The sequence below is a fragment of the Anopheles coluzzii genome, chromosome 3 (genome assembly GCF_943734685.1).
Source record: "Anopheles coluzzii chromosome 3, AcolN3, whole genome shotgun sequence".
Taxonomy (NCBI): domain Eukaryota; kingdom Metazoa; phylum Arthropoda; class Insecta; order Diptera; family Culicidae; genus Anopheles; species Anopheles coluzzii.
Window position 1 is genome coordinate 15,448,775 of NC_064671.1, and position 27,662 is coordinate 15,476,436.

The following is a 27,662-nucleotide window of genomic DNA, read 5'->3' on the forward strand; positions in this document are numbered from 1 at the left end:
TAGAGTGGGTTCAATCACTCGCGTGCGTCGGGTTGAAGAATCTCTCGCACATATTCCACATTCCGCGGCGGCGCGTAAATTGTAGCTTTCGCGATGGTGGTGCGCGCACTGATGAGCCGAGATGCCGGGCGCGGGTGTACACCCGCCGGCAGGCTTTCGGCAGGGCTCCGACCGCGGCCAAGCGGCGGAAGGGTAGTTTAGTAGACTAGGAAGGTAGGCGAGAGTGCTCATGCTATTATGCTTTTTCATCGTAGCATAATACACCGAGCTGGGATAGGGCCGGGATGCTTCGCGTTTGGTGAAGTAGAAAATCGATCCTGATTCAATGGAGATTAAGGTGAATGTTACCCGTACGAACGGGGTATATTGGAAGCCGGGATAGAGAAGCACATTACATTGCAGAACGATCGAAAATCGTTACGCTTGGAGCTGTGCAATGCGGCTCGGTCGGTGAAATAAAATACGACTCATTGTTAGGCATTTTTACTAACCTAGACGCTATTCGATTTCGAGGGAAATAAGGTGATATTATAGCAATTATGGCTTAGACACCATGTTCGTATATTGAATATTATATTATATTTTAAAAGCGATACCAAGAGGATTTAATTATTCAAAAATCATTATTATGTGCTTCAAAATAAACTAAATGATAATTACTAATAAACTGATGAACTGAAATCATTGCAATAAATCAATTATTATATCTGTTTCGCTTAGTGAGCATAAAATCATTAAGTTTCTTAAACATTCCACAATGACAGATTTGCTATAAACAAAATGATTCTTAATTTTTAAATAAACTAAACTATAACAGAATAACAAAATATAAGAGCAGAAAAATTGAATAGAAGTGTTAGAAAAAAAACGACAAAACTGACATACTACATACAAAAAAATTTGACGTTTTTCATTTCACAAAACTTAATTATAATGACAGTTTTGATGTAATAAATCAACAACAAACATTCAAACACAAATTGAGAGACTTCTTGCTTCATTATCGTTCGTTAAAAACTATTTATTTAAGTGTTAAATTGTGTAAAAATGTAAAAAATGTAAAAAGTATTAAAATTAATTAAAGTGTAAAAACCACATTAATCTAATTAGGAGTAATCAATAAAGGTTTCAAGTAAACCAAGAACAATTTTCTGATCGATTGTAAACGATAAAGGTGAGGTTTTGATCTTACGACTAGATTCGGTTAATTAAATTAAACATCTTATTGGCGTTATATACTGATTTGATTTTATTGGAGACTGCACTCGGTTTTGAGTTTGAAAATATCAATATTGTGCTATTTTACCCTATCTTACAATACATTGAACACCGTTCAAAGGATGAAGATTGTCTCGTGTTATAAACTGCTGTATTAAGGTTAATGTGTTTTTAAACATAAAATAATTGTATTTGCATGCAACTAACTAGAAGATCAATGACCTAAAATAGGTGATGATTCACTGATCGGATCATTAAAGGAATCCAGCGATGGAGTGGACCCACCCCAACAGCTCTGCGCTAAATCCCAACAATATTTGCGTCACCGAGCCTGCAGCACACTTCCAATAACTCCAAAACGCGCGTGCTGCGTGGCGCCATGACGTCATCGTGCAGGATCGCGCAGCATGATCGCACGATCCTGCCCCGTAAACTGTGGGACCATCGCGATCGTCTGGCCAGCCCGGCTGCAGCGCCTACAAAAGTAGCAGCGAAGGGCAGGACAGGGAAATCACGGTAAGGCGTAAGCGTTTAAAGCTTTCGGTGCATTTGTTCTACCAGCACAGCTGTTTTGCTGCTGTACATCGAAGCATCGGGTAGCCGATCGATCGCTTAGGCCCCGTCGGGCACGGGGCCTTTGCTGGCATGAAGCGTGTCAGACAGGGGCCGCTGCTATACCGTACCGGCATCCCTGTCTCGCACGTACGCGCGCTCCCTTTGGCGCGTGAATCAGCAAAGCGAACGATGCCGAACGATGCGTCGTCGGTTTAGATCGTGCCGGGTGCCCGCGCGTGCAGGGGTAGTTTCTGCGTTTCTGTGTTTACCCTCCCGTTTATTCGTGTTTCCGTAGCCGACCGGGAACGTGGTGCCGCTCAGAAGCGTTACGTGCGTACAGTGTGTGAGACCAGAAATGTGTGTGTGGTTTCGTTGCGGGGATTCAGTTTGTGCAGTGGACGGTGCTAACTGATCGGAAGCAGTAGTGTGATAAGATCTGATCTGCGAGGTGCGAAAATTGAAAACCAACCGGAAGTGGAAGTGGAACAGAGTGTGACTTCCGGGCAGAAAGAGCGGTGCAGCTCTGCTTCACAACCGGGAAGCGTTAAGATTTGCAGTTGTAAATTCGATGTGTCATCGCAAAAATTGCGCCCGATCGCGTGAAGGAATGTGTGTTTGCTAGTGTGTCGGTGCGACTCCCGGATTTGTGACGGGCCTGTTCATCCAGTGATCTTCAGGCCTTTTTTTTGTTGGCCCACATTTGCATGCTGCTACCATAATATCAAATCCGCTTGTGTGTGTGTCAGTGGAAAAAGTGTTGTCCAAAAACGGAAGACCCCGAGTGGCCAAGCAATCGCAACGGTGAAAAACGGTGAAACAGTGCGTCAATTTGTGTTGCGAAAAAAATAGAAGCTATTCTCCCCCTTCCCAAATTTGACAGCTATTAGCGAATTTTGGCACAGGTCACGTTTTGCTTTTGTGCGCTTTTCTAGCGGTTTGTGCTACTTTACCACCGCGTGCCTGTGTGTTTGTTTATGCTTTTTTTGTCTGGTGCGTGTGTGATGAGGCCCTTTATTGTTGTGGCCTGCTAATCGTACGAGATCGTGCGCTTTATGACATAACGACGTTAGAGGTTAGAATCGATCGCAAAGCTCAAGATTGGAAGCGCTTCATCGATACGGAGAGGAAGCAATCCATCGCCGAAAAGGCCCAGGACGCACACGGTACCTGGGAAGATAACGTTACTTTTGGGAAGCACAGGTACCGGAGAGGGGCTGTGATGCTGGGTGCCATCGGTTAGCACAGTCGGATCACATTCTAAACCCCGGTGCCAGCAATCATATCCCATCGTCGGAGCTCATCTGGAGGCTTAAGGAAGACACGGAAACATCGAGACAAGATCATATTAAGCTGCCTTCGACCTGCTTGGATATAAAAGGGACAAGCATCTACAACGAAACTAAAGGTAAGAAGAGGCTTATACGGAAACCATCTACCATCGGAGAACCATCCGGAGGTTACATTTCTAGGTAGCATAGAGAAGGAGAGAAAGACACGGTAGATCTTGTACGATTCTAATTATATCGCACCATCAGGCGCTCCAGTACGCCGCCTTATCGCATCTTGTGATGGTTCCATGTTCATAATTTACTCACTTCCTGCCACCTTACAGCCACAGTTTTCTTGATAAAGCTTTACCGTTTTCCAACGCCGGGCAGCAAGAGCTGGGTGAGGCAAAGCTCGGGAAGCAGATCGCGATGTGTGTGATTTATCGATCGTGGTTGCCGCGGTGGTACCGCTAGAGTCAGCATAGCATCACCGACACCGGCCGCTAATGCGCCGCCGCACCTCACCGGCCAAAAGGAACTCGTTTCCGTCCCGCACGTGTGTGTGTGTGTGCCCTTGACCGTGTGTCCCTTTGGCTCGATGTGTTGTTGCTCGGGCTGCTAAGGTATGCATTTGTTTCCGTCCCGAAACGGCTGGCACTGGAACTGAGGGGCGGTTTGCTAATGGCGAACAATTAGCAATTCATATGGTAGACGCAAGCAAAACCGCGCTAGTATCGCACGTGATATACGTGTGTGTGAGTGTGTGATTCATGTTCGAAGGTTCAGGGTGTGTGAGTGGTTGTAAAAGGGTAAGGCTGTTAACCACTTTGTACGTTTGTCTCGTTGCCTTCTTGGGGTGCCTTTTTGTCCCACCTCGCGTGTATATCGCGCGTCTTCTCAAAGCTCAGCAGTTGAATGAGATACACTTTGCAGGTAGCAGAGCTCATACCAAGCTCAACGCACAAGTGTTGTCTTGTGATTCATCCTTCATCATCTCTCAGGTATGCAACGCATTTGGCGGCTACGTTTACGTTATTTGATGAGCGTGAGCTGTACTGCGTTTCCAGGGAATTTCCAACGGGGGTTAGATTAGGGGGATGGTGCCAAAACACTTGTTGAAGATTGTCACATTACTCATCGCTCTATTATAAACCCCCGTCTGAACCCTTCCTCTTTTAGAGTAAACGGTTCAACCCCTGTGGAAATAACACATTTAAATGAAGCATAAAATTAACTCACCAGTACGCTACACGCTGATATGCTAGCTCCATTACACCACCGGTTGTAGCGTATTTCCGAGGTGCGAAAACACGCAATTATTGCTTCATATTGTTCGATGTTTGCTGACAGCCGATGCAAAACCGAGCAATAAATTCAATAAACCTGATGTCAGCAGAAAATCGGCCTTTTCCGGCGCTTTACAATCATGCGTTTGCGATTGCGTTTGACACGCTTTTGGAGCTGTCGGGCTTCTCGGGAAATTGGAAATGTCCGCTAAATCAGCATTAATGCGCCCCAGTTTCGAGCAATTCGGCAGAATAATGGTCTCGGCAGATTGGTGGTCTGATCGTACCGAAGGCATTGCTCCACCAGCTCCACCATCAGCAACAGACAGGTGTGGTTATCAGTATCGGCGTGTACCTTATCACCTGTCCCAGGTTTAATGTAGCATCCAATTGGTGATGTTGTAACTGAACATATTCAAGCATCAAGAGATTTTACACTCGCAAAACGGTTGACGAGCTTATCGGGGTGCAAAAAACAAGGCGTTTGAGGCGTTGTTCAGCCTTACATAAAAAAAACCCCTCTTACCTTGGGCAACTCCTCAAACTTTTTAAGCCAGAAAGGGGCAAAAAACCTTCGCTTGTTTGAGGTTTGATAAGATAATGCACTTTGAAGGAGTTATTGGTGTCAGGGTAATACGCACTCAAACCCACACCCGTGTGTACGCACACACGCACACAAGTCGGCTCTCAAAAAAGGCGTCAATGATACGGGTTTGCACTGGAGGGTTTTTGTACCTTGGTACGGTGAACCGCCTCTGTACGGGCCGCCCCGATGAAGACACATTGACGGGTTGTGGATCTCCGCCGCGTCATAACCACCCTTGGGCAAAGGCGACCAACGCTGGCGTTGATAATACCCCACATCATTGGGAGGGAAGGAAGCAAAACACAACAACAAAAAAACAACTTAAACGACTAAACAATGCCATAAACAGCGCAACGAGTAGTTGGCCAGTTGCGATGCCGATGGTAACCTCCGTGTTTTTTTTGCCCTTAACCGGCTGCCGAGTAGAGGGCAGCTGCTGGCAGCAGCTGGAGAAGGCTCGCTCAAGGTTGCATTGCCCGGTCGGAGGGCCGATGGCCGATCTATCTGATGACCGAAAACAGTAATCACGACGCAGCGCAGCGGACACAGCGGAGGTCATCGTCGCGTGCCTTTTGCAATGCATAATTCAGTGTGCCCGGAGTGTTTGCTGCTCCTTGCTCCGTGACGTAGCTGCAATGATGCGCGCGATGACTATCGACTGTGAGTGTGTGTGTGTGGTGATCATATATATTACCGCGCGAGTGTGATCTGCGCGAGCTGGCGTTGGAATATGAAAGTACATTCCAACCACCTTCTCGGCAAACCGTCTTCAAAAAGCGGATTCACTTCACTCGCTACATTATAATTAAATTGTTTTGCCCTTCTCCAAGGTGGCAGGATCGTCGTCGTTGACGCTGTTGTTGTTGTTGCTGTTGTGTGGTTACCATGGTAGCTACACAACCATGCGTACAAAATAAAACCGTCGCCTTCTTGACGAGGTAATCGGGCCCGTGTTTGCGCGGCAAGCGGGGCACATCTGCCCCTTTTTAGAGCAATGCAACACGGCCCCGCCTCACTGCGCACAGGAAAAATGTAACCAAACACGACCACGTTGAGAGGGATGCGCGTCCCCGTGCGCGTGCCATACGCGCTTATACGTTTCCTGCTGAGGGGGGAGATTGTAGCAAGCGATAGTGCGCGATAGACCATATGGGTGCGGCGCACGAAGTCCTTAACGGTTGTGCCTGTTCCTTACCGTCTTGCCAGCCGTCGTCCTTTGCGGGTGTAGTGGGATATTTTTAGAACCGCTCACATATGGAGTGATCATAGCTTTTTTTTCGTGCGTTTTTGTAGGTGGTTGCTGATGGAGTGAGAGTGCACGTTTATGACCGTTTGCGGATGCTCGACGCATCCTGCGCATGTCATCGCCACTGCGCAGCACTTTATGGTTTTGATGCGGGATGCCGCACGCTATCGAGTGATGGTACAGCTGTCGTCGTTCGGTGGAAAACCGTTTCTTGAAACGTTCAGTTTTCATTCTCTTCTTTTACACAGTCTTCTTGTTATTTTAATGAATTTAGTGCATGCAAATGGAGTTTTCGGTCTTCTCTCGTACCTTGAAGTTCATTACGCCCTCAAAAAGTGTGCCGCGCAAAAGAGGTTCATTTGTCACAATTATTGAACCCAAATTACCGTTGGGGAAGGCTGTTGGGTGCCGTAAAACAAACTTTATCGGTAAACAAACCCCCAAAACAACGTTTTTTTGGGGGCCAGAGTTTCGAATGCTTCTTCAGGTGGAGGGTTCAGGCGAACCCGCTCAAGCCGAACTGTGTCAAGGTGGAAGATGTGACTGTTGTATTCTTCTGTATTTTTTTGTTGCTTCAACTCCTCCCATAACACATCCTCCAACTTCGTCTTGTAGCACGCCTCGTTTTCCCTCAAGGTAATCAGCGATTCGGCGTGTAAAATATGGTTAAATGACAAATGATTAGTTATTACCGACGCAGCCCGCAACGTAGCGACTTCTTTCCATGCCCAACTCCGTACCAGGTCTGATTTGCATTTTGCCACGCTTCGTTCGGAACTCTTCGTTGTTTCTGTTTCTGTTGTTTAATCAAAATGCCACAGCGATCGATCGATCGATCGCTTATCAATGCAGCGGATGCCAAATAGGGAGGCCAAGCCTATATAATTGAGTGACGTCCAACAAAGCGCAAGATCATAATCATAATTTTGAACGTCTGGAGTAAGGCACTGTTGGCACTGCGATTGCGATGGTAGGCATTGGAGTTGGTGATAAATTCTTTAAATCGCTGGCTAATGTGTCGTTGAGGTTGTAGCTGAAATGGTCGCCGCCCACAGGCTTGTAAGTTGTCTAATAAAATGTAAAGTATGAATCGATAAAGACATTGCTTCATAATCACCTTAGCGTATTTAACGATTGAGTGAGAATTGAGTGTTAATGTTGCGTCTATGGGCCTGTAAGTCCTAGGGAGCTTTCAATGTTTGTAGCATCCAAATAACTGAACTTTAATTTCTGTCCCAAAAATATTGTGTTTCCTCTTACCCCTTGGTGTAGATGTAAAGATAATGAAATACTTTCCAAATCGTTGTCGCTGTCTCTACAGAAACCAAAATAAAGGCCAACATTTTTCTCCTCTCCACCTATTTGATGTAATAACGCACTCTCCCAACCCCCGTTCGATATCTCTAACGACCTTCCAATTTTCATAATCAGAATTATCGCCTCCGATGCGCTTCAATTAATTACGGCAAACGATTATGAAACTCTCGACTGGGCAAGCTGGGAATCTTTCTTCTTCCTTCTCCGACTATCTCTTCTGCACCAGCTGGCGTGATCAAAATTTGTAGAATTTCATCTCAGAACGAGCCCCCCTTTCTCCTGGCACAACAGAGGGACGCTTTCGATGCGTCGACTTCCCGTGATTAGCGGTATCTTTTCACCCGGTTCGAGGCGCAAAGCGAGCATATGCGACCGTGAAGATCTTGCTGGGGGATGAACAGCTGAAGCGGAGGGGAACACTTTTTTAATTCATTACGTATCATTAGTATGTAAATTGTTTCTCGGACCAGGTGGAAGACTTTGTGGGGAGGTTGTATGTGTTTTGGTGCGATGCTTTCATCTTGATTCGCTGCCCCTCGAAACTGCAATCAATATGCTGATAGTAAATGGTTATGGTTTTGTGTGCGTGTGTGTGTGTATGCTCGAGTTTGTTGCACACAAAGGGAAAGGACGGAACCCATTCCTTTCGTCGGTTCCTTGGTCACACGATCACCCGATCGCTGGGACGCGTAAGCCGAGAAGCGACGGGGCAGTTTGGAAATTGGGCAGGCTTTACGAATCGAACGGAACGCACGCTGCAAAGGGATAGGTTTTGTGTCCGCGTTGCATAATTAAAGAGTTTCTTTTCCTTCTCTCTCTATCTCTCGCTCTCTCGGCACGATTACGTCGATCGAAGCCGCGATCGCTAGAATGCCATGTTGAAAGGAAGCAAAGCGCGTTGAAGAAGATCACTGAACGCCGCGGGAAGAATATTAAGTGAGTTCGTGTGGACAAAACAAACAAACCTAGCCCTCCCTCATGTGCGACTATGTGTCTTGTCTAATCTAAAGTCGTACCAGCATAACCGTGGCTGTGGATCCAACCGTGAACGTACTGTTGTTAGACTGTTAGTGACAAACCGATATTGGTGCAGGCGAAGATATTGGGTCGTAGGCTTGGAACCGGGCTACCACCCGCCGGCTACTGGATGAGCGACATCGATGGGCGACATTCCATGGTGGGATCGGTGCCCGCGTAGTTCGGCGAGTGTGGTTCGTCGTGGTGACATCGCGTCTATCGCCGCAGGGTTGGCGACATGTTTATTACATGTCCAAGAGACGATCGAAACGCTTTTATTGTGCCTCGGGAACTCGCGGGGACATCGGGTAACTGTACATTGTTAATTTTAATATTTTATTTAGCAAACACCTGGAACGTTATGCTATAAAGTCTGCCACCTCTTGGGCGCCTTATTAAGAACGACTTTTGGAGCTCGCAAGATTTAAGCGAGCCCTTAAGGAAAGGTTCCTTAATTCGCCCAGAGTGTCGTATAAGTGAGTGTCTCCTTATCTTGACGGCGCACGAGGAAGTGACCAAGAGTACACTTGCGATAATGAAAGGTTCTTGCAGTATGCCAGTCGTTTGTCGACGTCCTAGAGATCATTGTTACCTGGTACGAAGCTGTTGAACCCGTGTGACGTGCTGCTTTCAGAAAAGTTTGTCTTCCTACACTCAATGACACACACGTTCGTCATTCCAAATGGCCAATCTTCACACACCCCCAAATAAAGCCGGGCCCGAGAGTACCAGCGAGAATACATCGAGCGCGGGTTTCTGGTTGACAGATCGCGTCACAGGCGGGCGTTTGTTAAAGTCGTCGTGTTTACTTTTGCGGTTGGAGCTTTTGGGGAGGGGACATTGGAAGGCAAATGTGGAACAAGCGCCTCAGTTTTCTCCTAACATCCATCCTCTCTCTCTCCCTCGTATTCCAACTGAGTGTACAAAATTTGAATAATCTGTCAGTGGGGAATTAAAATTAGCTGATCACTTGTCGTGTTTGTGAGCTACCCGTCCTTCCCCCTTCGCTGCCTGTCTGTCCCGATCGGGCCTGTTCGGAATCGTGGTTGGAAGTGTTAGGAACGGAGAATGGAGCCTGCACGCCGCAATCCGATCACGTACCCCGGGTGCGGGGGGGGGGGGGGGGGGGGGAGAATCCACAAAGCAGTTCTCGTCTATAACCAATGGTTTAGAATTTTAAACATCTCGTCGTGCGTGCCCTGCCAGCTCGCTCGGTGTTTATAGTACGGCCGGAGAACCGCTTTTCAAATGGCCCAACGGGAGGAAAGCCCATCCGTGGTGTTTATTATGAGGCTATGATCTGTTTTTTTCTTCTTCTACGCTGTTATTTAACTAGGTAACGTTCTGCGCCCGCGAACGGGAGAGGCAGAATATGAGGGGTGAGGAAATTGGCCGATTTGTTAAACGCCAACCGAGTCCGAGTCCTGCCAGTTCGGGGGGTGCCGGTAGAGTGCGTGAGCTATGAACGTGACTGAACGCTGTTCGGTTTGTTCGGTCGGAGCGTTTATTTGCAAAACGCCAAACGGCACTGGGGGGTTAAATTTCATCTGCGCCGTAGCGAATGGTAACGTTTTTAATGCGTCGTTTTTATGGAGTCAAAGAGTGATAAGTGGTGTTTAAAATGGGAAGGCATTTTTTGCAAAGTGAATAAAGAGCATTAATTTATTGCACTCTTCTAATGATGTTAATGATGTTGCTCCAAGTTTAGTATGTAATTCAATACAACCGAAGAGATATTTCGTTTAACAACTTGTGAGGTGTCGATCGCTTAATCACGTCCAATTAGAATTTTAATGTTAAATGCGTGATCTTTACTTCCTCAACACGATCTAGCACAAGATAGCGGAACAATTCTAACAAATCCAGACAATGAACCATTCCCCCGCATGAGCCAAGAAGTCATTGCACTTTACTACATGTCCCATTGTCTTCCAGTAACCCCAATCGCTCCACTCTGCTCCCTTTTCTTTTATTTAAAATTCCCCTTTTATGAAAATATTGATTGACATGAAAATACGACGTGTGTATGTAAATGTTGCTAATCGTAGTCTGAGCCTAGGGCCTGCGATATCTGCATACGCCATCCCACACAGGGATAGACTGTCCTAACGGGGTTCGGGGGTACTACGGCGCGTGTGTTTATGCTGTGAGTTGTGGAAAGAATAAAAAAAAAACAGCGCAATAAGCTATTCTACACACGATGCTCTGGGATGAGAATAATCGCTTTCAAGTCAAGCTCGCTGCGGTGGAATGTGCTGTGTGCTGCATTTGCTTTTACAAAACCATCCTCCAGCTCCACAGTTTGAAGTTGCTTCCCCCTGTTTCTTCTGCCGACACTAAACAATTAACGGAAAGGAAAGGCTCCGAATGCGGGCGAGGGCATGGAAGTACCCGTTTTGCGGGCGTTGCATTCCGTTTCCCCCGTTTGCCAAAGCGTTCTCGCAGTGACGGATCTCCCCCGGTAAGATCGGATGCTGATCTAAACCTGGTGAAGAATGGAGAGCACCGATGGGATGGGAAGTCAGCATTTTTTGTTGTTGTTGTTGCTTTTGTTCGCACTGCTCGAGGGGGGTAGGTTTTTTCTTTCCACTCCAGTACCGTTTAAGAGCTCTCGAGATGTTGTACACCCTCGCGCGAGGGGATCAGATGGTGTGGAGGCGAAAGCGGCGATCAACCGATGGCGGATTGATGATGGATAACTGTTGCTTGCGATGGATAACACACCGCTGCTATAGCCAATGGGTTTGTTTTAAGCTAGTGTGTGTGTGTGTGAGTGGCAAAACATTTTTGGGACATCTTTCCGCCAAGGAATAGCAGCTACTCGGAGCTCCAAGACACACTCAATGGCAGCGTCATTGCGAAGAACAAAACTGCCGCCAGACTTGGTGTCCTATGGTGGTGTACTCCGTTTCTAGCCCATCCCAATCGGTACTTATGCTGTCGTTAGGAAGCGTGGAACGCTGTACCCCGTCGATTGGCCTGTAACGAGCCGGCACGGAGTTGCTGACGGGCACGGATTACAACGCGCGGGCAAACGTTACCATGTGATGGGTATGCTTTTCGCGGACGTTCTTCTCGAGATGCCGGCAGCGGCATCCCCGGCATGGTGATTAGTTGCTGGACAGTTTGGAGGAGTTTGGGTTTTCTGCAAAAATTTGCCCACCTAACGGCACTTTCGCGGGCGATCGCGCGGGCAGCATTAGAAGTGGTTTACGGTGTCGACACGGAAGACGCCGATGAGTGATAGCGCCTAATGATATAACACCGTCACTCACATACACACAGACACACCAAGGGACCAAGCGCCAAACGGGGTTAAAGGGACTATTAGCGTGTCGGACGGTTTTTTACTTCTTTTTGCTGGATGCTTTACAGACATGTTTAGAGAGAAAGAGAGAGAGAGGATGAAGACCCATAACAACACAGCAAATAAAAAGCAAGAATTCCTTTCTACAGTCTTCATCGGTAGAATTGGTCGTTGTAATATGTTCGTGTGCTCCACCGAAAGCCACGTGAAATGACTGAAGTACGATTTCTGCCTTCTTCTCCTCCCCTATGCTTTTGTACTTGAGCTCTCAGCCCTCCCTTCGGGACATACCCGTGGTGGGGTTTCGGGTGTCTCTCCCACTTCCCGCCCAGCTTCGCGCGTAGGTCAGGTATTTTAAAAGAGCAATTTCAATCGCTACAAATCGTGAGCATTAAATTCTTTCCGGACGTGTTTTGGAGCTCGTTCCGCACCGTGCTACGGCCGTCGGCGGGGTCGCGGAGAAGAAAGCCCACACCTCACCTCACCCTCCCGACATGGGACATGGATTAGTTAGATTGATTCCGAATTGAATCGTTGGCCACGCCAGGTGGGAGGGCCGGGCACGTTTGCCAGCCTTTCCGAGTGAAGTGGCCCTTCCAGGAACGCCAAGCGCTGTTGTCGCTAGCGAGACGAAATAGGGCGAAGAAACGCTAAAAAAAGCTCGCTCCGAAGGGTAATTAATAGATCGAGATCAAAGTCGTTGCCCTTTTGCTGAAATCCGGACACCCCGGCAGCCTTCATGGAAACCACCCGGTGAAAAGAAGAATGTTTTGGCCAGCAGCCGGGTGGCAAGTGACCCGACGGTACACGATCGCTTGAAGGCTTAATTGCTGCCGACGAAAGGTTGGAATTTGTCGCATTGCTGTCGTGGTGCTTGGAAGATGGGGAGAGCGCCTTTTTAGGTGAAGGTAATTGCCAATTGGTTCCGCGAAGTTCTACTTCCTGCGATGGTGCCACTTTTGGTGCCTGTCTGCAGGCGACAGAGAGAAAGAGGAGAGCGCAGCTCTATGGTAGACGCGCTCTGAGGTGACATGTTTGCTTTAATTAGTTCGTACTGATTTGGAATGCAGCTGAATGCACTGTTGGGCGGATTGGGACGGGGCGGAGGAGCGGTGAGGATTTTGCCATGAAACAGTGACGAGATGTAATACTAGCGCCGAACAAATTCCAATATTAACGAGGAGTTAGGGAGAAGTATTATTGATGTTGATGGATATTTGTTTCGCGAATGTGATTCAAATTTGTTATGTCTGTATTAAATTTCTTTGAAAAAATACTTGGCTGTAATGTTTAAATTCATTCTTTTTTTACTTTTCATTCAGCTTTTATTGTTCATTTTGCCTGTCTTTTTATTTACTGTCTCATTTGACACACTATTTTCCTTTGTGTTTTTGTAAAATGTCCGTTTTATAATTTTTTATTTTCTTATTTTTACTTGTTTTTTTGTTTTGTAAATGTTTTCTTTTTTAATTTTAATTCTTTGTGTATTTTTTTTTTGTTATTGCTTATTATCTACTTTTTACTTGTTTGTTCATACGATGTTTTGGGTATTATGTATATTTTTTTCCTTTTAATTTTTTATGTCTTTTGTTTTTCCTTTTATGTTTTCTATTCTTATATCCTTTAATGTCTTCTGCATTTATCATATAGAAATTTGTCTTTTATATCTGAACAATTATATTATTACTATATTACCAAGTTTATTTCCAATTTTATAGTTCTTAGCTATTTTATTCTTTCAAAATTACATTCTATTTTTAGCTTATACGAAATTTTCATCTAAATTTTTTACTCAATATGAGTCTGTTTGAGCAAAAATGTTAATTAAGCAATTTTAATAATTTTGTTCTTTTGTTCATTTGAATTTACATTTACTTTTGATTTGCAGTGTACGATGTAGAGCTTAATCAGCAAACATATTTTTTTCTTCAAAATGTCAAATAAATAGTAATTATTCAAATACACTCCAATCGATCGATCAAAGAGAAAAGTTTCACTGGACACAGTTACAATTATTCCCACACTTTCTGCTTCCATTCGCACTTCCCTGTCCTGTCCTACATCTGTCTCAGCCCCCACTGCCATACAAAGTGAGTCAAGATTGTGTGTTGGCAAAACATTCTACCTACCCTTTCGATGACCGACTTTTGTGCTCCGTGCCTTTACATACTTTCTCCCAGTTAGGTACGGGGAGAATTTCGCTCACTCCACTCCACGCGCGTTAGAAGCATCGCAAAAGGGCCAATGCGCCCTTTTTCCCGTGCGATCGAATGCGATCGGATGCACCGGCCGGCACACGATAAGCGATAAATATGCATAAACCTGTGCACCATTCACTTCGATTGCGCGATTCAAACCATCCCGGGCCGGGCGCGGATGATGATGATGATTGGTGGTTTGGTTTGAGCCGGGTGAAGCCGTGGTCCAGATCACTCGCGCTGCAGTACTTTCACCTGCACCCGCTGCACCGCGCGAGAGAGGGAGCGAATAAAGTGTAATGAATGGGCCACACCTCGCGTGGCAGGAAGTGCACGGTGGTTTGTTTTTATTGACCCGGACACTGGCTGGCGCTTCAAATTGCAACGGCGGGGGCACCGGGCAATTAAACAGTTGTGCGTTCGAGAAGGTTGGCTATCATTGGCGCGTCATCGCACGCGTGGCTTTCCGGCTGTCGGGCAAAACAGTGTGCAGCTTGATGGATGGAGATTCGTTTGCTAATGAAGATGAGCTTAAATCAGAGACAGTCAGAGGGTTTCGGCTTTTTCGGGTGGCCCAGCAAGCTTCATAAAGGCAGCGTCCGGTAGAAATTATTTATGGCAATCGTTATTCATTGCCTTCACCGTTGTCCAGTGCTCATTGATATTCACGCTCGCGATGGGCAAACGGAATGAATATTTATGTTATTCATATTCATAGCCCCGCTGCTGCAGATTTGGGATGCAACGAACTCAATCGGTTCGACGCTCGGCACTCGGTTCAATCGTAAATGGGCACTGGTTCGCATTCGGGTTGTTCTGTACGACGCACTTGGGCCGGCATTTCCATGAAAGAGAACCCAGTCGATCTATGAACCTTTTTCCACGACTGATGATGGAACCCACTGTACTCCATTCTGGGCACGTACACTGCTTCGGTGGTGCACTTCAGCGGCCCACCGAAACAGGCCCCGTAGAATCGTTTGCCAACAAATAGGAAGGGCGCAAGTGTACATTAGCGGGCAAACCACAACCGCATGAAGCCGAACAACACGGCCTCGACACGACGCGACTGTTCAATTAATTGGTGGCTTTCCGTTCGTTCGGCAAGGGAATGTGATTTAGAATATGCTCCCGTGTTCGATGTTCGGTGTGGTTAATGGTAATGACATTTCTAATTACTAATTACCACATCGGTAACAGGTATAAGATGCCTGTGGTCTGACTTGGGAAGAGGGGGGGAAGGGGGCCGTTTGGAGAGTCTTAAAGGATAAAGTTTTTGATCGTGAACGGCTCCCGAAACGCGCTCGGGTTCGCTCGGGACGCATTAGGAGCTCCGGGACAACTTTACGAACATCTGCACACCGTGTTCCTGGTTGGAAGTGGTGGTAAATTGAAAATGGGAAGCTTTGAGCAAATTGGTGTACCGATTGAAGATGCTGCTGATAATGATGGTGATGATGATGATGATAAAGAGGCTTCATTCGGAGGAAGCTTTGGAAGTGAAGAGGACGCAATTGAAGACTTCAGGGGTTGGAGCGTCAAGTCGAGAACGTTCTACAAGGCGGATGGATGGCAAAGAGTCGGCAAAGAGAGGCTGTGTGAAAAGTGTAAAATATCCCCAACCAATGCCTCAGTTGGTGAGCACAAACTTTGTACCCATGTATCAGGGGGAATTTCTACTTCATTCCACTACTTTCAATTGTGGCCCAGCGTATGTAGCGCAGAACATGGTGCCTCATCAAGTGTCGCCTAATCCTATTAACCAACCCCCTTTGCCTCAACCCTATCGATCGATTGTGAATGGCCGAGAGGGTAATTAAGCGATCCCGTTCGATGGATGGGTAGAAAAGTTTTGCTTTCACGGAGAAGTATCTAACTCGAAACATTGTTGCGTGGTGTAGTATTGTCCCACAGCGATAGCGTTTCGGCTTGGGCAGCAACCGGTAATGGCGTGCTAATGGACGCTTTTGGAGCCGAAGGCGCATGCTGTCGCCTATTGCTGAGACTCTCACGCAATGTGTGCGGTCGCACAGGGGGAAAGTTCTAGCCATTTCTGGCCAAACAAACCCCAATTTCTATCCAGTTTGCTGCGTTCGCAGCACGCCTGTCAGCGCGCCTGTCAGACACAGTTTTTGATATTCAAAATGTTTCGCAGCAAGCTTTTCGCCATCCAGCTCCGGATCGAGTGACAGAATATTGTTTTTACAGTTAGTGGGAAAAGTTCTGAAACCCAAAGCCTGCGAAACCCAAAGCCCGAAATACAACAAAAAGGGTAACAGGGCGAAAGTAAGTAAAAAGTTTATGATTCAGAATTTGAGTTTTATTAGGTTCGTTTTTTTGTCTTCAATTTTTGTTGTAGTTCGGTTAAACATTAGTTTGGGAAACCATTTTGCTGGCAAGCTCTGTATCGCTTTTTACCTGCCTTTTGTGACTCAGCGGGTGGGTTTTGGCTGTAGTTTAGCAGTTTTATCAAGCAAAACCCGCTTCGTTTACAACTTTGTACACCGACCGAACGGTGTACATATGTTCACGAACAGCACGGTAGTTGGTGCTGGTTTTGCTCGCTTCGCGTTTGCTAGTGTTTTTGTTTACCCATTTGTACCCGGAGGACTGTAACTACCGCAGCGGCAAAGTGTCATTAATCGATTCGCAGTACGGCATGAGGATTAAGTACGTCGCTTCCGTAAATGGCGCTGCAGCCATTGTTGATTGGAAGCTTCCAGGTCTACGACCGTTCCCTTTAGCTAATTTTGCGAGAGGGAGAGATGGGAGCTGAAGGGAGAGCAAAAGGGGGGAAAACAAAATGCATACAGTAAAACGTGCAACTCACAACTCGTGTCGGAACTTTGTCGCGGGCAGACTTCTATGGCTCTGGTCTGGTCGGTGGAAACTTTTCCGTTTAGCGACTTTCCTGTGGCTTGAAATGGTTTGTGCCTAAAGGGACAAAGAGCTACAATTGTCGCAGCTGCATAATGCACCGCCGTAAGTGGTTGTTCAAAGGACAGCTCACCCTCGTCATCATCATCATCATCATGAGCAACAGTGAGTCATACAGTTGGAACATTGTGCCTTTGCCAATGAATTGTTCTTTCCTCCCCGCCTACGTCACTTCTAAGGGCTTGTGTATGAGTTTGTCTGGAGAATGTGCTCAAACACATTCCACCGTATCGAGTTGAAGAAAAAAACGAACCGCCTGAGAGGAATATCCCCATCACCGCTCGAAGAATGCAACCATTTCCACCCGTTCTCGCTTTCGAGAAGGCAAATGGCACGCTCGGCTGTAAAGAATTCAACCTGCTCTAGTAGTGTATCGAAGTAGATTGCGTCCCATCGGCAACAGATCAAATGTCGGGGCGGAAAACACTTTGACATTCCTGAAGCCTTGGCACAGCTTCCTTCTCCTAGCCGGCGGTACACACACACACACACACACTTGGGCTGTGCGACACCCAGGAGCGCATCGGAAGCTGATGGAGCGTAGAATCGATTGCCTTTCCGTATGATCTGTTGTAGCCGCTGTTCGGTGTATGCTACGTCGGGCTTCACTTTCGCTACTGTGCCAAGAATGTGCCTGTGCTTGTTGTGACTCAACACCTTCCCCCAGTCTGCCCACCACTCAGGTAGCACTGAAGAAATGAAGCAGAAGAAAGCAGATAATGCCACTCCCGCCCCGGGGACTGGGGAAATCGGGGATCATCGGGGAGTACGCACCGCGGTGTACGACGGATGCGCATCCCAACGGGCACGTCTGGGAGGTGATGATGGGAAGTTTATTGAGCCCATTTGTGGAGCTGACGGAGCGTTACGGTGGTGTCGGAAATTGGTGATTTGCAACTTTCCAGTCCAGGAGGGAGTGAGAGGCAATGCCGGAATGCCTTCAAGGTTAAAAGGCAGCCCAGGAACGACGGATGGAGCATCAAAAGCATACTTCAATTATAAGCCGATCGATTGAGCGTTTGCATTCCGTCGAGGTGTGGGTAAAAAATTGGGAAGGTAATTTTATTAAAGGGTTGTGCAGTAAAGTAAATCTTGTGTAATAAACACTGCGATTATATAAATAAATCAATACTGATACTTTTTTTAAATAGGGACAAGCAGCTTTATAAGCTATTCTTTAGGGTACATTAACGTATTTCAGTTGTTACTGAGCTACACATATTACTAATATGATCACTTTTTACAAGCAAAACACTGGTAAATTTAATAAAAATTACATTCTTTTCCCAAAATACAATATTGAGACATTATAGAGGGATCGTGTTTAGTTGATTTTTTTGTATAAATATGGTCTTCTTTCCAAATGTTTCTCCATTTTTTGACTAAATTCTTCTAAACTAGAACGATCAGGTTGGTGATAAAGAAAATCAGGATGATTATTCATTAACCTGAACATGTATTCTTGTTTACCTGTGTTATAGGGTTTTTCATATGACCTTATGAAGCTGGTATACTTTATGCACTCTGCGTGACATTAAGTTATACATTTATGCCTTGTTTGTTATTGGAATTATAATGATACAACACAAGGTGTCTAGATATTGAGCTAAAAGTGTCTAAACTGCTAAACATTGCTGTTAACTTACAGATATTGGAATATTTTCATGAATTGTTTAAGGTAAATAGAAAAAATATCGTTCAAGAAATTTTGTGTAACTTTCAAGTAAAGTTCAACAAAGTATTTTGACATGCAAAGTAATGGGCATATAATTATATAATTTTAAAATGCAGTTAAATAAACATTCATACTCAATAATTTTTCAGAAACTTTAGAGAAATTTTTTGAAACAGAAATTTTTTGAAACTTTAGAGACATACTAATGAAATTAATAATTAAAATAATTATTTAGTCTAGTAATAATCCTTAAATAATTTCGTACTTTTTATATCTTTAGGTATATATACGAATGTTGAGAAATATATGTTGATAAGACTACTGTTTAGCCCTGTTAAAACAAGTGTCTGTAAATTTTATGGACAAAGAAGTGTTCCTAAAGTTTTATCACCAACTGTATGTCCTAGTAAATGTATTTCACATTGGAAAAAAGACTTACTTACATGAGTTTCTGATGTGTACTTCATTGTACAATTAATTTCATATTTGTATCGCTCTCGCATGAGCCACCAACTACAACGCGCCCGATTTTGGAATCCCGGGCCTCAAAATTAAAGAACACATCTGCCATAAATTCACCCAATTTCGCCCAAAATTGATCGTGTCAACTAGGTCGTCCCGCCCTTTCCACCAGATGCAAACAAAATTCGCAACTGTGTCGAAAAAACAAGCTGCAAAGAATAGCGTCAAAACAGAAAAAAAAATCAGCTGCTATTTTCCCAACGAACCGATCCTTCCCGATCCTTGGGCTGACTTGCTGGCTTCACTTCCGCTACGGAATCGGCGGATCGTGTGCTCACCTGGTCCCCTGGCCAATGTCTGCCCGAGAGCGACGGGGAATTGTATAAAAGTCGTTAGCTAGAGCGCCACCCCTCTACCTTTTGTGTTTGGCCACAAACCCGTATGCCACCGTTGAACCAAATGGAAAGAGAAAAAAGGAAGAAAGGGATATGTTAAAACTAAAGAGAAGGAGAGAGAGAGAGAGAGAAACGGAGAAGGAAAGAAATCATGCAGCACGAAACGCACCGAGATTAATATCGAGTTTTGAGAACCATTGCCATACCAAACACACACATACGAAGGGAACAAATGCTTGGTTTTCCAGTACTGTATGGGTTGGTATTGTTGCGTCCCTTGCGTAATTAAATCGCGGCTGTGTTGTGAGACCCTTCGGCAGCTAGGACCCTTTGAGCGTTGCGTGCTTGCGCAAGCGAAATGGGAAATACGTTACAATCAGTAGCATTGGTTCACATACATACACACACATACACGCATAATGTTCTTGCAGTTGCGCTACGGACGCATTTCGTCCCTGTGCCCATCCCTTGTCAAAGTGGGGGAAAGCGGGCTGCAGCAACATCTGCTCGTCTCGGGCGCGTCGGCCGTTAGGACGCATATAGCCAGCTTGCATTTGCAAGGACGCGCCGGTACCGGTCCAGGCACTCTCGAGCGTCATCATCGGTGGGCGAGAGGTTTGCGCAGTGAAATTTTAGTTCCGATTTTTCACCGGTCCCAAACGGAAGCACAATTTGCGGGAGAGTGTATGTTGTTCCAGGAAAAAGCCGAAAAAGGTGAACCACAATGTAATAAAAGTAAACCGGTTGCTAGTACAGTTTGGGTGTCGTTTCTTGGCGCAAAGTTATGCGTTTGCGCGAAATTTATACGCGACAGGGTTAGTCAGTGTTTGCTTGGATGGTAAATTCCTGATCTGGGAGCGCGTGTCGTGTGCTAAAAGTGATGCTAATTTGTGGGGGGGGGGGGGGGGGAGAATGCTCCGAGATGCTCACAACGCTGCTTTGCATAATGTTATCCGCTGCAAACGTGAAATACTGTTTGAAAATTAAACCCTAAAAATGGTGTGCTTGTTCGTGGGAAGTCCTAACGGAAGTGGTCCAAGTGCTGGAATGTTTGCCGTTGCAAAACGGGCGGACTGCTGCTGCTGCTCCTTGTGCGACCGAGTTGATTACATCGGTCGAGCGTTCGTTTCGAGAGTCGTCGTCGCGGTGGTGGTGGTTGTTCTGGATAAATTATTTCCACTGCAAGCAACGACTTGCATCGCGAACATGTGGCGCGAGCTCCCGCAAGATCGACACTCGACATGTTCTCGGAGGAGTGCAATGTAAACACACACACACACGCGCGCACACACACGGAGAGCCACCCGGATGGTGAGGGTTTTTGGAGTGTTTTAGCACACCGCGGAATTTGTGTTTGCCTTCCCAGTGTTTGCCCATCCCAAGGTGTGCCGATTCTGTTTTCGTCCGTTGTTTGCTGGGAGGCGTTGATCTGTTTGCGCTACGGAATACCGCTGGATTAACGATACAGTGCCGTCTCAAGCGGCTGCAAGTGGTTGAAGGATTGAAATTAAATTAATCTTACCTACTGCTGGGCTGTACTGCTTACTGGGATTAGTTTGCCGTTGTAATTATTGATGAGAGCGAGCTCGAAGAGCTAGAAGTGAACGCTGCACCTTTTGCCTTCAAGATACCCTTCCTAGTTCTAATTCGTTGGTTCTCGCTTTTCTTCTTTGGCTGGTACAATTTCGTTACAGATGTCACGTTCCAACTTTGCGCGCTCACAAAGCAAAGTTTGGTTCGGCAATGAACCCGAACCCTACGGTGGCCCGTACGGCGGTGGCTTCCGACCGTACGGCGGCTACGCCCCGTACAGTGGCCCAATGTCCCAGCCGACCTACCCGATCTTTCACGACCTCGAGGAGGAGGACGAGCTGATCGAGGAGCAGCAGACGAATGCGAAAGGTTCGCCCGGTGCGAGCAGCTGGGCCGAAACGGACCGCCAGGGCAGTCCCGCCAGTCACAAAAGTCAAGTAAGTGCCGTGTGTGAGTTATAATTCTTGCAATTTTTGGTTGATTTTCTTACCGTATCTTTGTTTTTGTGCACTCACAGGACTCGGGGTTTTCGGACACGGAAACGTCCCTGCACGCGGGCAGCAGTCTGGCAAAGCGGCAGGGGGCAAATATTAACGACAGTGTCCAGTCTGCGGCGGGGACAACCAGCGACAAGCTAACACCAAAGAGAAGCATCAACGAGGAACTGTTTGCCCGGTCACCGTCCCTCAACAGTAGTGCGCCGACACCTCCAACAGTCATCCGGAGGCCTGTACCGGGCGGCCCGGTAGGTGAGTCGGTCACTATCGGTCGTCGACTATCGTACAGCGAGCCCGCGGAGCATGCTAACGGTTCCGAAAGTCCGCGCAATGTGTCACTCAAGCGTGGCCGCGTCATTACGAAGAACAGTCGCGTGAAGCGCAATCTCAGCGAGCAGTTAAGCAACTCGAGCGAGGAGATGATCTCACTGGACAGCAGTGAGCTGTCCAACATTCTGAACCGTACGATGGTGGAGGGGGAAGAGGAGGCGATACCGGAACCAGTGCCAGAAGCGGATGCCAATAATAACGCAATCAAGGGTGAGACGACGGCAGTGGAGCTTCCAACGTACTCGGAACTATATCCGACCCGAGGAACTTCCACACCCATCCGAGGCCAGTCGAAGCTGTACCGATCGTTACCAATCTCACCGACGCATCGGACACCGCCACCGGTCCGTCCGGTCGTGGCACCCTCGGGGACGGACAACTACTACGACGAACCGAACAATACGACCACCTCGAGCAGCTGCAGCGAACGCGCCCTATCCTACACGATCTACGACAACCCGCTGCTGAACGGGCACCAACCGGCGGTGCAGGGTTGGCTGGATGGGTTGCGGTTCTCCTGCCAGAACGAGGTGATGTCGATACTGCAGACCAAATCGATCGCAACGGAGGCGGGCCGATCGTTGAAGCTAACCTCGACGGTGGCGGTGAAGATATTGCGCCATCTCCAGGGGAAGGTATCCACGCTGCAGGGTGAGTTCGAGCGGGTCGAGAAACTGTTCGCCGCCATCCGGAAGTATCACACGGCGCAGCAGGCCGAAGACGAGTCAGATGATGAGGAAGATGAGAAGGAGATCTACCAGAAGGTGGCCCCGTTTGTGCACGGGCTGGCGACCGATCTCGATGCGTTCGTGCGCAAACAGCAAGCGACGGACTACTTCGGCCGCGAAGCGTCGGAACGGGACGATCGGCGCAAGTTTGCCGAGAATGCAAGGGCACTGGCGGACATGCTGGGAGATCTTCGGGCGGCCGCATCTAGCAGCGACACCTTCGACTATCGCTCCGTTGAGGAGGAAATTCAAATCGTAAAGCGCTACTTCCTCATTACGGTGCGGTTGATCTTCAAGAATCTGGTGCGCGTGATCGTGGACGCGGTCGAGGGTGCACGCTGCGAGCTGATGCTGCGCTCGAACCTCAGCTACGTGGCGAGCCTCTCCAACCTGGACTACGGTGGGCTGGCCTCGCTGAACGACGCGTTCATAGCGAACGGTACGGTTCGGGTGTTGCTGCTCGTCTGCGTCGAGTCGAAGCTTTCGTCCGTCCGGGCGCTGGCGCTGCGTGCGCTGGCAACCGTCTGCTCGACGACGGAAACGATCCGCCAGCTGGAGCGCGCGGACGGGCTGGAGGTGCTGCGCGACATCCTGGCGGTGGCGGAGGGCGATGACGGCCGGTCCGAGCCGGAGCTGCGGGAGGCTGTCTCGGTGCTGACGCAAATTACTGCCCCCTGGCACGGGGAGGACCATCGGCTCGAGGGGCTGAAGCAGTACGTGCACGGCATCGTCGAGGCAATCACCGGTAAGGGAATGGTTTTTTTTTTTTTGCGGGGGGCTCGCTAAAGGGACGCTGTCTGGACAGGACACGTGGCGAACTATTTTCGGACGCAATGTTATGCTTCGGGGGGGTTTGTTATGGGTGTGTTTGTGGATGACATTGGCAGCTGACACCGGTGAATTGTTAACGCTCCGAATTCCTAGAATTTACTTTATTTCTTGGATATATTTTGGAGTGGCATGTGGAATTTGACGCCTGCTGATGGTGCTGTTGAGCGAGAGAGCTTTTTTGAGGAATTTTGAAAGCATTTTGAATCGTTGGAACATCGAAAGACGTGTGCATTTTGTAGCAATATAAAACATCCGCCTAAAATCCAAATTCTTCATAAAATTCTGTAATTTTAATGTTGAAACTAATAGCAACTTCTCAGCAACTAAGTCCTCCTGCTTCAAGGCCTCTCCTCTTTCTGGGAAGTAGATGTGATTTATGTGCAAAGCTTTCACCATGATTGGGGCCATTTTTTGCTGCTAAAGCACTCCCCACGACTAGTTCAGTACGAGATACGGCTAAATTGTGGGGTATGTACGTTTAAAAGAACCTCAGAACTATCACAACAAGGTTGCTGACGCTTGCGGCCATCGCTTGATCCCTTTCACTTCATCCCCGCAGAGCAGAGGACGATAGTATCGTAAATTTGTAATTAGAAGCATTAAGCCTTATGCGGCAAAGTAATTGCGGTGGGATAAAAGTTCGCTTAACAAGACTGAGATACTGACAGCTCAGCGTACTCAGCGGTTTCGGTCGCCGTAGCTGCTCGGGAGTGCCAGTGAACAGTGTATTAATTTCTCCTTTTTTCCACTATTTTCTCCCTTTTATTTTCAATCTCTTTCTGCTTCGGCTTGTGTTGCGCAAAAATGCAGAGATCATCGTAAAGACCAGCTGCTGCCAAACGTTGCTGCTGTGCACCGCCAGCCTGAACAACATGACGCGCATCGAACCGACCGCCGTCTACTCGGTGATGTCGCAGGACACCGTGGACAAGCTGCAGCAGGCGACGGAGCAGCGCGGCCCGGGCGCATCCATCTTTCTCTACGTAAGTAAAAGGGGGTGTAATATAGGGGATTGAGTTTAGCCACCATCGTACCATCGTTCGTGCAGCAGTGGATCTAGTTTATCATCATCAATATCACACTATTGAGGTGACTAAATGCAATAGAAAGCGCTTCAGCGATGCGTAACACGTCACGGTGTCACAGAGGGATGATCGCTCCTTTAGGCACCAACACCAAAAAAATCCGGAAGCGTTGTTGTGTGGCTGATTGAGGCAATCAATCGATGTGGTGTGGCTTTTTTGTTGCTGTTCCAATTTTGCGCTACAATTTATGGGCCAGAGGGTGAAATATTGCTGCCGCCATGCCATGCTGGACTGCACCGGCAGGACACATATTGATGGATTACCGTCACGCTGAGCCGTTTGTTGTGGTGTTAGAGGTTGCCCTGGCCAGCCTCTAGCTCGCCGATCCGATCGTTACAGCGAACGGGCGAACAACACGAAAGGATACATATTGCTGTGAATTGATTCGTTTTTGATGAGATGACATTAATTCCACGCCTTGGGCAGGGGAAAGCTTCGTTCCCTTTTGAGATACTAATCGTAACGTCTTTCTGCTCCCTTCCAGGAACAATTTACCTCAACGCTCTACAACATGTCGACCAACTGGAAGTGCCATCATCATCTCGCCAGCCGCCCACTGCTCACCTTCCTCGTGCAGGTGCTGGCGCAAAAGTTCCACCAGCAGCAACCAAGCCGCGTCGAGTCGGAGGCGCAGCGCAAAACGATCCGCAACATTCTACACGTCCTCGCGCGGCTCCTGTCCGGCGGCAGCCTCGCGTCTGGCGCGTCACACGAGCTGATCGAGACGACGGTAGCGCCCGTGCTGGCGCGCATCGAACGCACGCTGGACGGGGCGAACGAACACTATCAGGACGTGGCGCACGTGAGCCGGTGGTGCAGTGAAACGGTGTCGACGCGGCCGGCCAAAAGCAGCGGCAGTGAGGAGGGCCGCCCAACGGTGCCACATATCACCCGGCTTACCATCCACCGGGATCCGGTAGCGGGGCCGGTGATGGTGCTGGATCAAAACCGGCAGGAAAGTTACGTCTGAATGGAGCGATGGCGAGCTATTGCCGGCAGGCAGAGCGGGGGGCTGATGTAGCCGAGCTACGAAACGAGGGAGGGAGGGAGGGAACTGGGCAAAAGAAAGAAAGAAAAAAAACCAAGGAATCCTTGTGCCATACAGGAAGCGAAACGAGACCGGAGCAAAACCGGAAGCAAACGAAACGACTCTGGGAGGTTGTAAAGATGCTGAAAGCGAATCTGTATTTATGTAACTGTTTGTATGTAGCTGTATCATATTGTATATTGTGTTTTCGTCACCAAGAGGAATGCTAATATATTCGAACGATTCAATGTTGTAATTTATCACTACCCGAAATTCCGCAGTGTATGTAAGACGAACTGTTATTTTCTCCGAGCATGTTAGGGGAAAAGCATGTTCAGGCGAAGGAACAACGCAAATACACCATCGACCACGATGAACGATAAACTGAAGCTCTTATCGCAGTGTTGAGTATATAGCCTTAAATATTCCGAAAGACAGTTTATTGCACTGTCAGTATTACAGAGTGCGAAAGGAAGAGATCAAGAAATCCAATTTCCCATCCAGCAGCATCTTTACACGCACAGACACACACTATCTTACGTGTTGGACATATTCATGAGGGATTTTAGCAAACATGGTCATAGCTCTCGCATGTACGCTAGCAGCTTTGAGCTGTCGGAAAAATGGTATGCGTGAAGGGGAAGTGTGTGTGGGTGTGTGCACATGTTAATTTGAATACCGAAAAAAGCGACAAATAATTCAATAAAATTGGCCACTTGGTAGGACATGTGAAGAATGCTTCGGATCGAACGGAAAGGGCCTGTTGGAGCATTAGCATATTGACCGAATATGTTTGCATTCCATTGGGTAGGTTTTATCTTAACATTATTCTTTGATTGAACTGAGCCTTACTCCATGGCAGTTGAAGATTGACCTTGGAATGGGGAATTATGATCCAATTCATGCCGGAATTAAATTATGTATTTCTTGTACACAAAAAAGCTCCCCCCCCCAAAAAAAAGAGCAAACATACTTTGCGGTAAATGTCTGCAAGATTTTTGCTGCCATTATTGCCGGTTTCGGTAAATCACAGAGCAGTGGCGTACATGGTCCGTACCAAAAATTCCATATGAAACTCAACAGCTGTGGCCGACGTGCTGGTGACAGGCTAGACAGTCTTCTTCGGTGATTCCGTTCCCCGGGCCGAAACATCGCTTTCGGGTTCGTCCAGGGCGAACAATTGTTCGCCATGGAAAGCCAATCAGCACTTGAATAGGAGCAACGATTTTTCCTACACGATCCCGAAGGCTGCCGCAGTGGAAAAAACTGTGGAAGTGACGGTGACATTTCTCGGTCACTGGGTATGTCGACACACGAACAAACACACACACTGGCGGGCACATATGAATGTTTTTGGCGCTGGCCAATGTTGTTTTCTCGGAAATGTTTGGTTGGAAATGGTTTTTTTTTTGGAGGGTAGAGAATGGACAAGGATGTGCTGGACATTGACAATGCATGCGGAATAAGTACTGCATAGAATATTCGTGTGGAGAACAGACATTGATATTTTTGTTTAAAAAAGGTAAAATAAACGAAAGGATTTAAATTTTATGCGCAAACATAGAACGTGATTAGAAATTGATGTTTGAAAGGAAAGGAAAAACGCTTCAAAAACAACGCATTCGTTTGTTCGAGCACGAAGGTTACGCCTAGCTGATTGCATATATTTAGGAGCATCGTTCAGAATTGCATACTTTCAGGCGCCGACGCTGGACTTTTGGGACCACAGTCGGTTGCGTGGATTTAATTGTGCCCACAGTCAGATTGAAATCAGTTGGAAGAATGAACAGCTCAAATAGATGAAGAATTTCATTACCAAGGCTATGAATAACGCATAATTATGAATTATTAATGCACAATAAATCACAGCTTAAACGCAACGAAAACAACGCAATCGATCGGAATTAATGAGAATGTGGCAGAAAGGATGAGAGAGAAAAAGCTCGGTAAAACATGAGCTCGTTGCAGAAGGATTCTTATTAGGTTCCACCGAATCCATTACTCTGTCGCCGTGGTGAGTTCGTGGAAAGTCGCGCTTTCTTCGTAATTAATTTTGGAACTTTTTGAGTGATGCTGGCACGTGGTATCTTGAGAGTTTTTTTTCAGTCTGTCTTTCTTCACCCGAATCGCAACAAAGCCAACGCCACAAAAGGTACAAAATGTC

General features: G+C 47.2%; 1 protein-coding gene across 1 annotated transcript; it reads left to right on the forward strand.

Moving 5' to 3' along the window:
• Positions 1–1,933: 1,933 nt before the first annotated feature.
• Positions 1,934–25,887, forward strand: LOC120956483 (uncharacterized). Its single transcript, XM_040377972.2, has 5 exons — positions 1,934–3,178; positions 21,162–21,437; positions 21,518–23,300; positions 24,197–24,369; positions 24,956–25,887. The coding sequence occupies exons 2-5, from the start codon at positions 21,162–21,164 to the stop codon at positions 25,439–25,441; spliced, it is 2,718 nt and encodes a 905-aa protein (XP_040233906.2). The 5' UTR covers positions 1,934–3,178; the 3' UTR covers positions 25,442–25,887.
• The last annotated feature ends 1,775 nt before the right edge of the window (positions 25,888–27,662 follow it).